The 18,107-nt window shown below is 46.9% G+C and overlaps 1 protein-coding gene across 1 annotated transcript; it reads right to left on the reverse strand.

Annotated features, from left to right (window-relative positions):
- Nucleotides 1-433: 433 nt before the first annotated feature.
- On the reverse strand, nt 434-17,904 carry LOC105287230 (PHD finger protein rhinoceros). Its single transcript, XM_026970723.1, has 10 exons — nt 17,152-17,904; nt 15,698-15,747; nt 15,093-15,610; nt 14,819-14,975; nt 14,122-14,274; nt 13,690-13,977; nt 13,310-13,483; nt 13,047-13,216; nt 12,792-12,915; nt 434-12,674 (listed from the first exon to the last, which is right to left on the reverse strand). Exons 3-10 carry the CDS (start codon nt 15,551-15,553, stop codon nt 5,229-5,231), a joined length of 8,973 nt encoding a protein of 2,990 aa, XP_026826524.1. The 5' UTR covers nt 15,554-15,610; nt 15,698-15,747; nt 17,152-17,904; the 3' UTR covers nt 434-5,228.
- Between the last annotated feature and the right edge of the window lie 203 nt (nt 17,905-18,107).

Raw genomic sequence — 18,107 nt, forward strand, 5'->3', positions numbered from 1 at the left:
TCCTTCCTGAAATGTGCGAAGATCCTCTCTATTAAGTTTCTCAATTCTTAATTTTAATTCTTATTAAAATATAAATTTACTTACTGATTTTACCTTGCACTGTATATGCGCTTGTACCATCCACCGATTCTGCTGCGTTTGTACATAAGAATTTATGACAATAAAATCAATAATTCTTTACCGAAATTGAAAATTATTGTGATTCCTTTGACATGAATTCCAAATTATAAAATAAGAAAAGAAATTTTTTTAAAGAGCTATGGAACATGAAAAATCAAAAAGAAAGCATTATAGATCTATACACTTACCAACGATTCTTCGTTTAAGGTACTTAAATGAGATACTTAAAGATACTTAAAGATATTGAAGGTATTTAAATGAAAACGGCAGTTACAAGCTATGGGATGTTGATCGAATAAGAAAAAACGCAGGATGTAAAAAACTGTAATTATTATTAATCGTAATAATATGATTATTGACAATGACGCGACTATGTGCACATTAAAACACCTTATCCGTATCTTACAAGACCAGCTTTCTTACACTATGTACAATAACTAAATATCATATTACTTTATTTGTATTATAATAAAACTATCTATATATTCATATTTATATATATTTATATATTTATATATTTATATATTTATATTTGTATATATTTATATAATCTTAAATCGTTACTTTTGTTATTAGAGTTATCATTATCGAAGCATATATGCTTATATATATATACATATTGCAAAATTATATGTATATACATATACATATATACGCATTGTAAGAAATGATTAGAAATTAATCAAATATTTATTCTTTAATTCTGTACAATAGGCTCTTAAAACTCTGCTTATCACTGAAAAAATGTACAACGCGATGTATGTAATGTATGTCTGGAAAAATCCTTTCGCTCGCCAAACGTTTGAATGCAATCCGACACGCGTGTCAGCTCGTTGATCGTCGATCGATGACCGAGCACGACACGCGCTCGAGCAGTCGCAGGGAGGAAAAGCTCGCTTCCACGATCAATGAGAATTTTAGGGCGGCGGCGAGCGCGCAAAAATCGCCGACACGCTAAATAAACAATACTTTGTTTGATTTGATTTTTGCGCTGTATAACAAGGAAATAAAGAGTTATGACAATAAAGAATTGGGATGAAACGGTAATCCGTCAGGGCTCTCTCACGCACCCTCTCACTCGCGCACTCTCTCGCTACCTCACTCTCGCTCTCTCTTTCACCCCTTTTACGAGACGCAAGATCGCGGCAAAAAACTATTTTACCCTTTTTAGCCCAACGCGCGCGCGCGCATACGGATGTACATACGTATATTTTGTCCTATGTGTACGCGTGTATGTGTGTGTACGTGTCTGTAACGTGCATGGAAGATACTTAACGTCAAATTACAAGGATTCGCCGGCTCCCTCAAAGACCCTCAAGTCGACAAACTTTCTTTGGTACATGCTGTGCGTGACTTTTGCCTAAAGGTTTGCTCGAACAGCTTACTCGAAGAGACGATCGTCAAGAGCAGTGATTGTACTGAGAAACATCGCGGTCAAATCCATCTTTCCAATAAAATGCAATTTTTTTCTTCGAGGACCTCCAAAAGTTCGTCGATCGGTAAGAAATCACGCCTTCCATTTAGAGACAGATCAACTGATTTTGAAAAAAGGTATTGAAAGTCTTTCGGCGCAATCTTGCACGTCTGTTCTTTCCTTTCTTCTTTTTTATTTTGCTGAACGTGCTCGTCTAAGAAGAAAGTAACTTAAGACCACCTGGAAGATAAGATTCGTACGGTAACACACAGCCGTTACATAAACTTCATACCAATTACAGATTCCTGTGTCTTATCCGAGTACGTATACAATATACACAATATTGTATGTACTTATGTACAAGCTTGTAATCCTACGCGTCGCGTCACGATTGTGGAGTGCAGAGGATCTCGTTCATCGAAAAATTCAAAAACTTCCTTTGTTATCCCGACATTTGTTACGTTGCCCGGCTGTCAAGGTTGCCATCTATCTTCAATTTTCATTGCGACACTAATGATTTCTCATTTTCGTTCCATCCTAATTCACTGGACTGAAACCGCTTCCTTCGCTGTTATGTGTTACTTTCAAGATTCGGTACTCCAGGATTTATTTTATCACTCCACAATCGACGGTGTGCGAGGACCGGGACGAAGGACCTTCCTACGGACGTCGTAACAATTGCACGGATCAGCGCAATCGGCAGAATCTCCCATCGTCGCACAACTGGGCCAATGAGAACTCAAATGATATCAATTTCATTTATCATACAGTGATTTCAATTTCATTCGCATCTTGCGGGGCGCTCGCGAGATCGACTCAAGAGATTTACAATTACCGCTGAATCCTCTTTGATCAAATACTGCACACCTGACTGCAACTGTTTTACTGTTTTCCTTTTTCCTAATCTATATCTCTGTCGTATCAGCAATTTAAAATAACAAATATAATAACAAATTTTGTAAATTATATAAATGCCCGTAACAATGTTACAGTCACTCACAATACATTTAAAAGAATAGAATGCCTTTCGACATATTTTAAATATTTGTGCCGCATATATTTTTTTCAGATAAACATTTATATTTCAAATTTAAATAGTTCATGCAAATACGCGATTTAATATACACACACACATATATATATATACATATATATAAGATACAAAATTAGTAACTAAATACATATCTTGATCACTTTCCAGATTACGTAGTTACAATCCACTTGGAAAAAAAGCTGTTTGTTGACGGAAACAGAAGTAATATGGATATTTGCGATCAAACTCATAATATATATATATATCAAATATATTCAATTAACATGACATATATAATTAACAAAGATATCTAAAGTTGCTGATACTGAGAGAGTCTCTCATAAAATGTGAGGGGTATGATCAGGTGCGTTCTCATCCCTCTGTCTCGCATAAAATGAAAAAGACAAAATGTCACTGTCCTGCGTTTTTATATTTATCTCGCGATCTATCGAATGTGTGCGTGATGCATGTCAAAAAGAAAATTGTTCATTTGTTTTTATTTTTACACTTGTAACGCTCGCAATTCGGTTGCATTTCTTTTTAATACAATATAAAAAAAAACATGGCACGCCGCTTCATCAACCATGAGTATTTTATGCGCATAACTCTTGTTACCTATCTGGTGAGATTAAAAAGATAGTTCTTAACACAAAACATATTTAAGAAATATATGTGTATATATAATAGTAATAGTAAAGTGTAGTAAATAGTAATTGTAATAATAATAAACAGATAGAGAGAGAAAGAGAAGAAAGAAGAACTGAAAGATCGTTTAAAAATCGTTCTTGGAGGCTCTCAGAGAAGGAACGTAGTCAATAAATAGCGCCTTAAATTGATCACTATAAATAAATACACGTAGCAGAGCTATAATGTGAGAAAGGATAAAATAGATAATCGTGACAATTAATAATGACGCGTTGGTCCTATAAAAAGACTATGCAACAAAATCGCCCTACACACGATGCAACGTATAACGTGTAAAAAAATATAATTAAAAAATGTCTTGAACTTCGCGTCTAACATTTTTACGATCGTATGCGCAAATCGTGAAGCGAAAACAAATGAAAGGGAAGGAAACAAAAGGCATGAACGCGATTTTCGAGAACAACGGTACATCCGCGTCGTAGTATTCTACAGATTGCAATTGTCAAACGCGAAAAAGCGCGTATTGGTGTTTCTCTTTCTTTTCATTTTAAATGTGAACAACACGGACCTGGCTAACATGCCAAAAACTTGTTCAGAAAATTAAAAGAAAAAAAAAGGAACAGGACAAAGACGCGTATCCCTTTTCTCATATTGGACGTTTCACGTCCGGGTGGTATTACGCTCTCCTTGCCACGTTAATCGGTATAGTTTTCGGTCGAAATATTGTATACTCTACAAGTGTTGTGGTTTATTAAAATTCGTTATAACTAGCGTTTAAAAATCACGACCTAGGCGGTGATTTGAGAAATATGCTTTTTGTACAAGGTAATTTTACGTTGCAGACGCAATATCCCGCACTAAAGTGTCGATCGTTGCTGAATGAGGCTCGGACACGAGCTCTGTTTTCGCCAGAAAACATTGTGAATTAATGCATTCTATCGATTTCTTTTTTTTAAGTTCTCATTTGAGCACCGTGTTAAAGTGAGGTCGTATCGACGAACGTGAGAGATATCTTTGAGCGTCGCACGTCGAACGATACTCGCGGGGAAAAATGCTCTTTCCGGGCAAGAATTCGGTGTGAGTGAGCTTGCGATTTCGTAAACTGTAAAATAGAAATGTCGTAAGAACAGCAGCATTTCTTATCTAGAAAATAAAGAGGACAAGATACTCTTGAGAACTAACTTTTCTTACAACTTTACTTCGACTCCGAAATATATCATTGTGATTGTTGCATTAAAGCGTTAAACGCTAAAGCGATTCGTGAAGTAATACGCGGATAAGGCAATCTTAAATGCAACAACTTAGTAACTTTACGTAAGTTTAGACATTTTTCGCGAAGTACTGAAAACAGAAAACATAAGTTATGATTGATCAGCCAAAATAGCACACAAATATCATAAAAATACTTTTCAAAAGTCATCATTGAATCTCTAGAGAGAAGAAAGCACATTTGATTTTCCATAAAATCATATTTATAAGAAAAAGTAAATTATATAATTGTGTCATGTAATTCGATATCCTTTAGTTAAGATTGCCGATGACTGACAAGTCTGCATCATAAAGAGAAACTGTTTTCGCATCATGTTATAAATGATCCGATGAAAGGCGCAACGAAAAGAGACACCTTAGCGCGGGCCGTCTATACATCCGAGGAAATGCACGTGTTTTTTTCTTTTTTTTTTTCCTTTTAATATTTACGATAAATTTTGGGCACTTTGTGAAATTTCACTTCACCCTCAGATCATTTACAATAATTAATAATTTATGTTACACTCTTACAACATTTCTAATAAGTCTGTCTCAACATTGAATAATATACAGTGTACGTGTATGTGTGTGTGTGTGTGTGTATGTGTGTATGGTGTATGCAGACGAACGTATCTTACGTATACATACGCACGGTGAGTGTCGATCGTCAGCGAGCGCGCGTACGTGTATATACGCAATACGCGCGCATACGTAGAATCGCCTAAGAAAGAACCACTAATTACTGTATTATACAATTATCATTAATTATCACCTAACTTGGCATCCTTGCGGGAGCGGTGCGGGCGGACACCCCGACGAGCTGTGATTCGTGGACTGAGGCAGCAATGGAATATCGTCCTCTTTGGAAGATTGCTTCTCCGTGCTCGGCAGCTGTTGACCTTGCTGAGACCCGGTTTCGGTGGCAGTGACAGCGGCGGCGATGGCGACACCGGCGTCGACGGACGACAGACGTTCCGCCATCGCCTTCTCCTGGTCGGCACCACTAGACGGTGTCACCACCGAGTTTGCCAATGTCACCATCGTCGTCGCACTACCACCGTTATTGTTACCACAACTACCAGCACCGTCGTCGTGGTCGACACTCGCGCTACTCGCTACCAGCGGATCCTTCAGTTCGTAGCCCTCCTGGCAGCGCGTCAGTTTTAATCGGATCGGCGTTACCTTCGCCGAACGGACGTTCCTGAGGGCGGTGACACCCGCATTCGGGTCGGTCGGTTGCTTCTCGTCGACGTTACCCTCCATCGGGTAGACCACCTCCTCCTTGGTGGGCTCGGGTGGCGGTGGACCCACTCGGCTGTCCTTGTTGTCCGACGATGCTTGATGCCGATTGTCGTCCTCGTCGCCAGTGACGCCAACGACACCAGCGGTGGTCGCGGTAGAAGCGGTGCCGGCAGCAGTGGAGGCGGAAGCAACGAGGACCGCTGCCGGTACGTCGCTCGGCGCGTCGTTTGTGCTCGACGAATTGGCGCCCGCCTTGCCCAGCCGGATGATCAGCTTCGGCGGTGCGGCGCCATCCTCCAGGATCTGCACCCGCCCTTCCTTCTTGCTGGACTGCCGCTTCTTCCGCTTGCCATTCTTGTCGCGCTTGCTCCTCGCCTTGGTCTTCTCATCGTTGTCGAAGCCCGCCATGATCATCTTGCGGAACTTCATGCTCTCGCGGCGCAGTTCCTCCATGCTGGGCGTGCTCGGGATACTGCTCAACCGTTTCTTCGGCGGTCTTATCCTACTGCGGTCGTCCTGCGCGTTGCCTATCTCCTGGCCGCCGATTATGCTGTTACCGATCTTGATCTTCAACTTGGGCGGTCCAGCGCTATTCGCCACCGTGGTAGCGGACGGCCTGGTCTGCCTGCCTCTACGTCGATCACCAGCAGCTCCGACCATGAGACCGCGTCTCCTGTCGGAACCGGCCTCCTCCTCGATCGCGCCCATGTCAAGGAAATTACCAGCAGCGCTGCTACCTCCGCCACGTTCTTTTCGCCGTTTCTTCTCCATGTTTGCATCGACGACTGCCTTGTAATCCTCGCGGGTTGGTATGCTCGTCATCGACGCCACAGCCTTGGGAATAGTGATGACTGTACGATTCGGATTGATCGGCGGGATGATGATAGGCGCAGAGGCGACGTTACCGCATGTCGGATCGTCCATGTTCATATCTTGTGAACAATACTGGCGCAACAATTCTTTCTTACGCATACGACGAAGATTCGATGTTCCGGAAGCGACGGACGCGCTGGTCGCAGTCGGGGTGATTATCACCGGTGCTTGTTGAGCTAACGGCGGCACCGACGATGCCGGTACGTAGTTCGCGTCCAAGAACGGACCCTTGATCTTTACCTTCAGCTGATTTCGAGAATCAGTCAATGAGACCTTGTTGGTGTCAAAACTAGAGGCGGATGATGGATCAAGAGTCGAATCGCCGAAGCCCGGCTTTGCACACGGTTCCTCGAAGCCATCGCTCGCGAGCTGCTGCTTGCCGGCAGTCTTCTTCAGCACGCAACAGTTACCGTGTAACAGCTCGGTCTCCAGGTCGTCGATATCCGGTAGATTCGGATCCGCAGACACTCCCGCCGCGAAGGAACCAAGTAGGTGATTACCGTATGACTGGCCGTGCACCGATGAGCTCGGCTGGTCCACGGTAGAATTGTACGTGCGCATATCCACTGGACCCGGTAGAAGAGGCATGACCGCGTTGTCGGCGAACGCCTGACTCGCACTTGTCTCGGATTTGGCCAAGGCGGCCTGGTGGTCGTGATGCGCTGCCGGCGACGCGAGCTTCTTGTCATCAATGTACTTTTTCGCGTGAAGCGTGGGACTAGATAGGTGGGATTGGATGCCACCATCGTTCGCCATTCCGCCGAGCGGCTCGCCAGCCCGCGCCTTCTCGTTCACGTCGGTGGACTTCTTGCGCTCGCGCATCGTTCGCAGATCCGCGATGTTGGTCTCGTTCGCGGAATCTTCGTCCGAATCGAAGTCGTACACAGTGCCGACCAGTTTATTTTGAATCGAGTCGTCGTTGTGTAGCGCGTTTGACATCAACACCATCGCCAACGACGCATTCTGGCTATTTCTGCCACGACCTCGTCCACGGCCGCGACCGCGACCACGGTAACTCGAGTGCTGATGAGAACCCTTGGCGCCTCTACCACGACCACGGGCGGTCGGCACGGCTTTCGTAGCCTCCTGCCGTGGCGACTTCCCGGGCGATTTACCCTGCAGCGATGTCACCCTGGCGGACGTTCTCGTCGGCTTCGACGGCGACTTCTTGCCCGACGGTGCGCTCTTATTGTCTGCGGTGAGCACTTCCGTCATGTTCCCGACCGTCTCGCTGCTGACTTGCGTCTCCGGGATGGTGTTGAGGAAGGACGTCGGTACGGCGGGCGAGTTAACTTGCGGCGGTAACAAGGATGCCACATGACCCGATGATGGCGGTTCCACGGATGGTGGCTGCGTCGGCGCTGCCTGTTGTTGCTGCTGCTGCTGCTGCGACACTGCTGGCGGTGGAGGTGCCGGCGGCGGCGTAGTCACCTTCGTCGGCGATACCATGGCTGCAGTGAGTGCCATGTTGTGCGACGACGAAGTGAACGCGGCGGTACACGGCGAGGCCTGCATGTTGAGCGACTCTTCAAGCGGCTTCGGCACGTGTGGCAGCAAGGATTGCGGCGTCGGGAAGGGCGTGCCAAACGGTGGCGGGAACATTGCCGTGCCAGGCGATGGATACGGCAACGGGGCGGCACATGACTGCGGCGGGAACAACGACACCGCTCCGGCCCCGTAAGAGCTGGTCTCCGAATATGAGTGATAAGGGGTCGCGTCCATCGTGCATGGCGGATACGGCGGTATCGGCGGTACGTTCTTGTACGGTGGTATGGCAGCGTGTTCCTCCGCGGAGGACGCGGACGACGATGTAGAGCGTCGCGATGGTAACACCTGGCTCTCGGCCCACCGCGTGTCCGGCCGACCATTGAGCTCGTTGTAGGGCGAGCCGCTCTGCGTGTAATCCTGCCTCATGTCCGACGAAACGTCCTCCTTGTCGAGCACGCGGTCCATCTCGCTGCCCTGATCGTCTTCCGAATTTGGCAGACCGATCAGGTGGCGGTTTACCATCTCTATGGGTGTGATATCGTCGACGATCTGCGTCGACATCCCACCCGCGGCCGCTGCTACTTGCTGATCCATCATCGCGAGTGACTGCACGCGCGATTGTTCCGCGGCGTGCTGCGCTTCGAGATGCTGCTGCACTCGCTCCATCGAGTGTTGCTGCAGCAGGTACTGGTCCTGCATGTTCATGTTGAGCTGTAGATGCGCAACCAGGGCCGCGTCGGGATTCGCCGCGGGATCTGGCATCACAGCACCGATGTCGTTCGGGAATTGGTGGGCGGCGGCGTAACGGTGGTTCTGGTTGTCGATTAATGTGTTCAAGTGCTGCACGTCATTCGGGTTGAAATTGTCCATACTCGGTGGCACCCATCTCTCATCTGCCTCGGCCCGATCGAGTTTCGCGCGTTCAACCACCGTGACTTTCGCCGTTTCGCGCTCCTCGTTCTCGTACATGTAATGCGGTTCATTGTTGGCGTTGCTCGAGTAGCAAGGCTTTCTCTTGTTCTCCAAGTGATTCTTGCACGTGAGATCCTCAGACACCTGTACAGATTCCGAGCTGCTGCTGTTCTTCATTTCGACCGGTTGCACGATCGACTGCTGCTGCTGCTCCACCGGCTGCTGTCCCAATATGTCCACCTTCTCCTGAAGCAATGGCTGCGATTGCTGCTGTTCGGCTTTCTCTGCCGATTGGAGTGGCGGCTCCTCCTTCTTCGAAGGCTCCTCCTCCGTGGGAACAGATTCTAACTCGAACTGACTAGAATTCGACTTCTTTGATAGTTCCATACGGAGTTTCTCTACAAGATGTAAGGTCTCGCGCGCGCTGTCCTCCTTCGAGTCCTCCTTAAACCACAGCTCGTTGTTGAAGGAGAAGGAGAGTGGTGCTGTTCCTCGCTCCTCGTCACGCGGTATGCTGAAACCGTCGTCGTTTACCATATCGTCGCTCAGGATGTCCTGATCGAAGTCGAACAACTCTGATACGCTTGGGTCCTTGCTGCCGTGCTGCGGCGAGAAGATGGAACGATTGACAGACTTCCTCCTCTTCTGCTGGCACTCCTTTTCAGGCGCCGCCTCGACAGAAGCGGCCGCAACTCTGTCGGTCAGCGACCTCGTGGAAACATTATCGCCGAAATGTTTAGTAATGTTCTCCTCGGTTGCGATTACGTCAGTAGCAGCCTGCGTCTCGCTGTCGTTCTTATGCTCCGTCTTTTTCCTCCTATCCGCAGGCTTCTCCGACATGATCTCAACATCCTTCTTCACATCGTCCTTCTCTAATTTCGTGATGTCCAGCACTGCAATCTCCTCGTTCATGTGATTCTTGACATCCTCGTTCTTAATAGCCTCTTTCGTGACGGATCTCTCCGCAATTTTGTCCTTGCTCTCTTCATTAGATCTCTCAACCTTGACCTCCTGAGCGGCGCTCCTGTTCCTCGATAGTTTGTCAAGATGCTCGCGCTTCTCGAGCAATTTATCTAATCCCCTCGATGACTTCTTCGGGCTGTCACGCTCCGCTCTTCGCTGCTTCATCTCCTCCTCCAGCGTATTGATTGCGTTCCTGTTGCTCGTCTTCTTAATCCTCTTATCGTCCGTCTTGGGAGTATTCTCAGTCACTTTCGGGAGTTCCGAGAGCTCCGGAACATTTTTGCTGCTGACAGCGTCATGTTTGTTGGTGTCTTTTTCGATTTCTTTGTTCGTTTTCTCCGTTAATTTCTTCTCCACTTTCTTAAACGATGTCGCTTCCTTGTTACTCTTGTCCTCCTTCGTGCTAACCTCACTTGATTTTCGTTTGCGAGTCTCCGACTTTGCTCTGGACACTGTTCCGCCGCCGCTGCAGTCCTCCTTGCCTCTGGAAGCAGACTGTTGTTGCTGTTGTGTCTGCTTAGCAAGCTGACTGGATTTCTTGGTAGACTTGGCCCCAGAAAAACCTCGTAGCCCATCATTATCTCGAGGCCCACCGAGCACACTCTGTTCAGCTGGATGTTGCGATTGCAGGGATGCCGACTTTTTGGATGCGTCCCTTTGATCGGCTTTTTTGCCGGGTGACTGCTGCTGTTGTTGCTGCTGCTGCTGCTGCTGTTGAGTCTGTTGTTGTTGCTGTGGCTGCTGTGGCTCCTTAGGTACTGCGGTTCTACCTGATTCTTCTCTCTCAGTAAGCGGCGGCTGAAACTCTGGTCCATGCCGCCCGTCGGAAGTTTTAAGCTTCTTATCGGGCAGCTTCTTGAGTTTCCGCCCCGCGAGAGGTTTCTTCTCGCACTCGATCGTCTCATCCGTGATTTTGTTCACCATCTGCCGCTTGTTCACGGTCTTGTTCTTCACCTGATTACCAGTGTCGCTCTCAGACGACGTGGTGTTTGTCGTAGTACTCGAGGTAGTGATTAAGGAAGCCGGCTCCTTGGCGGCACTCTTTTGCGTCGGGCTCTTGGCCACGTCGGAATCGCTGCTGCTCTCCGAAGAGCTGCTGCAACTGCTGCTGCTGCTACTCTCGCTGTTGCTGCTCAGCAGAGACGACGCGCTCTTATTGCTCTCGGTCTGCGCCTGTTTCTTTCCTCGTCTCTCCTTTGACGGGGTCTCTTCCTTTCTGGGCAGCTCCTCCTTCTTCGGCGACTCTTCCTTCTTGATCTCCTTCTTCTTGCCACCATCCGGCGATTCCTTCTTTGGTTTCATATCCGCAACCTCGAGCTCCGACTGCACAGTCTTCGTACCCATGCCGCTCTTGATATGCTCCGCGGCCTTCTTCGCCGCCTGGCGTTGCGGTACATAGGCAAGGATCTCCGTGCCGTCGCCAAATTCTTTATCAAAATCGTAAACGTCATTGTTCTTGGAATCTTTCGGCGTTTTACTCACATCGCGCTGCTTCTTGCCAGATGGCTTCTCCTTAGCTGGCTTCAGAGGCTCGCCGGGTGACTTCACAAACTCCACGGTTTCGCTCGCGGTGTTCTCTTTTTTACTTTGCGTTCGCTGCATGATCTCCGACGCCTTCTTCGCCGCTTGCCGCTGCGGTACTATCAGAGCGGATGGTATGTACTCCTTCTTCTTGGTGCCTTTCACGTTCTCCTTGTTCTTCGTAGACTCGTCCTGATAATCCTGCGTCCTCGTGGCGTCCTTACACGCGAAGTTCTTCTGGGCGTTCTTGGATATGTCCGCCGCCGAGAATTCTTTCACCGCGGCTTTCGTGATGAGAACGGCCGAGTGAGAGTGATGCTCTTGCGAGTCGGAGTCTGTGTCCGAGTATATAGCGGATGCTACGGATGGTCCGAGGCGAGAGCCAGCGTTCGTACTTAACGGTAACAATTCATCGCTCTCGCTACCTGAGCTACCGAGCTCCTTTTCTAACTGCAGAGTGCGTGATCTGCTGTTCAACGTGTCCAGTTTGTCGCTCTCGCTGCTGTCGCGCAATTTGACTCCACGTGGTCTGTCAGGCGCGTTCGATTTCTTCGATTTCCGCCTAGTGACCGTCTTGCTTTTCGATGTGGTGTTCCCTTCATCCTCCGTGCTCGATTCGCTCTCGACTTTCAAGCTCTTGGACTTGCTCGTGCATTTGCTAGTTGCTTTGTTCATCGGCTTCGTCGCGTCCGTTTCGCTGCTACTCATCGACGACAAGTCGCTGCCATACAGGCTCTTTCGCCTGACGGAGCCGTTGAAATAGAACTTCTTGTTCGACGCACCGTTAAAATCTGGCTGTACCTTCTTCTCCTCGCTGGACGCTGGCGTCGGTGACTCGATGCCCGCGATGCGTGCAACTATCATGTCAAAATCGTGCGTGTGATCCTCGGCGTCGGGATGGGAATAAAGACGATCGTATATCGAAGGCCCGTGATTCGCCTCGGCAACGGCGGCAGCCGCCGCGGAAGGCAATGCTGGCCCGGCCAATAGCAGCGCTTGCTTGTGAAAGGTTTGTTCGCGTAATCTCAGGAAGGTGCGACAAAGTTTCTCGCGACGACCAACCATGTAACACAAATTCCTGACGCGCTCCAGATCTTGCCGCAGTTGGACAAACGTTCGCATCTTCTCCACGTCCGCCGCTTGGCCTTGAGCACGCGCACCCGCGCTCGACAACTCGCCGCAACGAGGCGCCAATAACGGCTTGTTATGGCCAGCCTAAAAAAACAATGACGCGAATTGTACGAATGACAAGAATGCATGCAAGATGTAAGACAGCGTTTGTCGCGATCGTTCGTAACTTCCGAATATGCGGATGTGTAATTCATGACTTACTCTTCTCTTCAATTTCCAGTAATTATAAATGTACATAATGCTGTCTGCATCTATGTCCAATTGTTGAGAAGTGATGTCCTTCAAACTAACGTGTTTGTCAAATTCGGCTTCGATTTCTTGTAACCTGATGCGGAAATAATATATATTTCGTAACGCAATTATGGAATACGATTTCTGATTTATTTTCAAATATAGGGGGAAGTTAAAATTGTTTTCGAAATAATGTAGCTCCTAAAATAATTTTAATACACATACTTAGCTGCGCGTGCTTGATTCTTCTCCTCGGAAGTCATATCTTTCCGTTTACGCCGTCTAGATTCACCATCTTCCGAATCCGACGCACCCTTTCCGCCAGCAGTTCCTCCGCTGCCACCAACACCGACTTTGTCTTTTGTATTTGTCCTACTGTGCTTTTGACAATACGACTACAAACACGGGATTATCACGTTAAACTCTATCTCTACAGAGACATCGTGTGCCATCTATCATTTTATTGAATTTGAATCACGCTTGCTTACCCTTAATTTCACACCATCGTCTGCCATTTCATCCTCGATGATTGCCTTCATTTCAAGCCCGTATTTAAAAGCACACGTCACATGGTACGCTGTTTTACATGTCTTTATACTGCACTGAATGCAAGCGCCCACACGCTCGCGGCATAAAACGCAAATCAGGGCCCAACGACTTTGCTACAATTCGTTATTAGACTCAATTAATCTGTGTTCAGTTGTAGTAACGGTAATAACGTTACAGTAATCAGCTTAAAGTATTTAAAAACAAAAACATGCGATATTGATTAAAACTGATAAATTTCTCAAAGCTACGATATTAATATAAAACGTTGATAAAGTGTCCCAGACACTTAGTTTTAAGAGATGTTAAAGCCGTTAATTACCGGAATACTGGATATTTTTGTAATTGGCTCCATTCTTTCGACACAACCGATGCTAACTTCAGGTATCCAGAGAGCGCATGAAACGTGGGCCCATTTTTGCCCACTGCGTGTTGATTTCATTGCACCGCCCTTATTGGGACATAATACACAATCGGGTCTTTGACTCAACGAGCATGTTCTGCACAACCAAGAACCGTCCGGTATCGAGGTAATACCATAGCAAGCTTGATGTACACATATGTTGCAACAATCACAAAACACCATTTCGTTACCCTCCTCCGAGTCCGGCTGCCATAAAAATGTTCACATTAGAATCCGAATGAAAATCACATCGACATGTCAACGCCGTATGAGACGTGCGCTCAATCGAGAAATTTCAATTTCGCTTTCAATTTTGATTCATACTTGGGGGGAGGGGGAATAATTACTCACCGATCTGCAAACGTCACAAATGACATTCTCGTCATATTCAATCCCGAGTCCCTCCTCATTCTTCACGATTGTTTGTATCCTCTCCCAACATCGCACCTCCAACTCCTCTATGACACGTTCTAACTGCGATTCCGTAAGCGTCACCTGTCCAGCCTTGATAATTTCGCACAAAATAATAATGATAAGTACCACAGCGAGTCTCAGATGCAGAAAGACAATAATATAAACAGAATAACATCGTTAAACTATACATAATTTCACTAACGATTATTTGACACCTGACACTAGGATTATTTCAATAATGAAACTGTAAGAATGCAAAATTATTTGTTATTGATGATAGAAATAATCGTAAGAGTATTAAATTTTTCTGTGAACTCTCTTTTCTTCAAAGTTAAATCGATTACCCTGCATTTACAAAAATTGGATGCAGCTAATAATTTAATTATGTTAAATATAATTTTTCGAGACACATTTTACGTAAAATTCTACTTTCCCGGTATCTTTTTTTAAAATATATCTATACATATTCATATATCTCCTTTTATATAATACATATTTATATACATACATTATAATCTTCTTCACAACACTTTACGCAGACTATCAATGATACTTTATGCACAATTAAAAAAGTTAATTTTGAAGGGATCAAAAACACGTCACGTGATCTACACGCGTAAGTAAATTGTCATACCTGTGCTCGTTCGCCGTTGAATAAATCTAACCAGACGATGTCAAGATCATCAAGGTCGTACGCGCAGGCTTTCTCTGCTCGGGTCGGTGTAGTACTTAAATGATGGTCTTCTGAGTTAAAATAATCATCACGAGATATTCTTACGAATTTTTTAGGCCTGAAATGAAGGGAGACACTTGTTACAACAGACTGCCGCACCGCATTTTAATGCTCAACTATCACGATATCTCGGATGCACAGCATTTAAAGTAAAATATCTACAGCGCACACTCACAATTTGAATTCAGCTTGTAGCTTCAAAGGAGACATCTGCGTGACAGTGACCATCGGTTCGGGAAGAGAATCCGGATTAACGGGTACCTGAACACCTCTTTCCCACTCTTGCTTCCACTGATCAGTTATAACCCAATATTCGTTTGGACTCAATGGTTCACTGTCTGGCAATTTCATAGCGCTAATCAGGTCTTTACGAAATAACTCTGCTGGAGCCTCCGCAGACGATCGATTGTATATGCTGGGAATCTTGATATCACTGACAGGTCGGGCGGTCCAGGATGCCCCCCCTTGGCTCGATGACGCCATCGTTTCCTCCTCTTCTGAGGGCCCCATGGACGTTGCCAGTGCCGATGAACCAGCGGCAGCTGGGCCCAATCTGCATTTGCGCCTCTTAATAGCGCCCGGACAAGACGCCAGATCATTGTCGTTTCTATTCACCCTCTTCCCTCGTTGTGCCATTCTACTATGCCAAATAAGCTAGTGGTACGTGGCACATGCAGGTGAACAGTGTGCACCCTGGAATAAGAATTGTGTCTACCATAAGCATCATTCATCATTTCACAAAATAGATTCTAAATAATGTAATAAACGTAATAAACTTACTACATAGTTATCCATATATTTATTATCTGGAAAGCAGAGTTTCGTCAGAGCTGAAACATAAAGAATTTATTGCATAATTTCAAGATATTTTATCAATTAGTAAAGAAAGGTTATAAATTAGTAAAGAAATCTCTCTACGATATAAGTGGACAATTTCACTAAGTCAAACGACATGAAAGATTCAATGTTTACAGTACAAGACAGTCAATAAGAAAGACACTCTTATAAAACTATATCAGGTGAACATGTATATGTGTGTAAATGTATAAGTGTGACAAATTCATTAATATATAAGACACGATATAAGAATTCCTCTTCATGTTACTCAGCCTTAAATATTCTTCTTTCATATGTTTATACCTTACACTTAACTCACTCTTCTTTCATATAAGAAATTTAAATAGATTTAAAGTCAAACAATGACTCAAAATAAATGAATAGTTTTGTTAGAATTAGGCTTTACATGTTTCCCAGAAGTCTCGACTGACAACGTTACTGGGATACTTGACAATGTAACTTTGCTTTGTGGTACTCCTTACTAAAATATCAATGAAAAGTGAATAAAACCATATTTCATTTGAAATACAAAAAATAATACAAAGAAAAGCATTACGATAGCAAACTATCCAAGAATTTCTCCAAAAAATGTGCAATGGATTGTCACAGCGTAGTAAGAAAGATGGAATAACTATGCCATTGTGTCACATTTCAATAATCGTAGGAAAAAAGAATAAAGTTTTGAGTCACAAACTCATAAAAGTAAATATACAACTAATTCCACGCATGTTGCGCTTTATGCAGAAACATCACAGCGGTTTGTCATGTATCTACAGCAGTTAAGGAAGAAACATTTACACTACATGCAATGTTCGTAGAGCGGGTTAAGGTCAATAACACCCTGGCAATGCCAGGGAATACGAAATTGACGTGGAATTGCGCGCCAGCCAGCACACTGGGCAGGAAGATCAGCTCGACAACCCAGAGGTACACGGAGATCTCTCCGACATCTATACGTCGTCGCGTAGTGCGTCATCGTGACACAGGCAGGCACAATGACAATCGCTCGCGCGACAGAACATGATGTGCATGCCGCGCTTGTTGTCCCGCGGGGTGGCTGGCTGGGCGCGATGTCCCGCACGCCGTTCTCCCCTGCGTCGTGAAGAGAGGTTATAAAAAACGCAGCCCCGCGGCTGGGTGCGCGTGTCGCCGCGGTCCCGGCGGCCGCGGGGGCGCGGGCCGATGTTCGCGCGGCGTTCCGCGGCACCGGCGCGTCCGCGCGGTCGGTGACGCGAGGACGCACGACCCGGGACGGCCGCGGATCGGAACGGCCCGCTGCCGTCCGCGGGTCACGGCGATCATGTAAACATTGACGCAGAGAGAACGGGGCGCCCGCGATCGCGCTCTCGCGTATCGCTGCCTCGCGACAGTAACGGCGCTTGTATCACCACACTCACTGCACGTGCCGACGGTCGAGCGGGCCGCGGGCGGCGTTAAATCTCATTGTATACACGCGGGATCACGGGCGGCACGGTGATGCAATTGCGCTGCGTACGGCTGCTGAGAATGCTCACGGCTCCATTACGCTGCTGCTGGTGCTGGTGCTGCTGGTGCTCCTGCTGCTGCTGCTGCTGCCCGACAACATTGACAATACAGATGTCAGCAGCGTCGCGCGCACTCCACCACAAGTCTCCCCCGCACACGCACACACTCTCGGGAAGACCATTAAATACCTTGTTATTGATCTATTAGCCGGATATATTTCCGCGCGCGAGGCGGCACGTGATCGCGAGCGGGCGTGAAACCGGCCGCGGGTCCGCCGGCGGTCGCCGTGCGCGCTCCCAAGCCGCCGCGAACACGCCGACGGGCTCCTTGCTTGCAAGTGCGTAACGGCCTCGTCCTCTCTCTCTCTCTCTGTCACGGCAGCCTAACCAACATGTCCTCATTAGCGATTCCAGGCGGGCGGCGCAGGCCAGTCCGTTACTCACTCCGCCGGCGGTCCGCGCGTTACCCCGCGACGGGGCTACTTTCGACGGCCGGCCGCGGTACGGCGAACGCTCGTGCTCGATCGCGGTACGCACCAAATCAATAATATATTTACATAAAAGTGGATACTGGCGTTTGGCGCCATCATGCCTGAAAAAATAACTGTGGAAGTACGATGTCACGTGACCGACCCAGCGAGATCTCGCGATCTCGCCCGCGCACGGACCATGGAGCACTGCGAGACTGCTAACTGAACGCGTGTATGCGCGCCGCGCCGACAAACGCGCGCACTTTCTCCCTAGCCGTTCACCTGTCGAGATCCGCCGTAGTGGCTAGGCACGCGGAATCCGACGGCACTTGTCGCGTAAAGAACAGCCTAACCAATTATCTCGCGGCGCGAATTATTAACTTCTGGAGAAATGGAAGA

Source organism: Ooceraea biroi, chromosome 6 (assembly GCF_003672135.1).
Source record: "Ooceraea biroi isolate clonal line C1 chromosome 6, Obir_v5.4, whole genome shotgun sequence".
Lineage (NCBI taxonomy): Eukaryota > Metazoa > Arthropoda > Insecta > Hymenoptera > Formicidae > Ooceraea > Ooceraea biroi.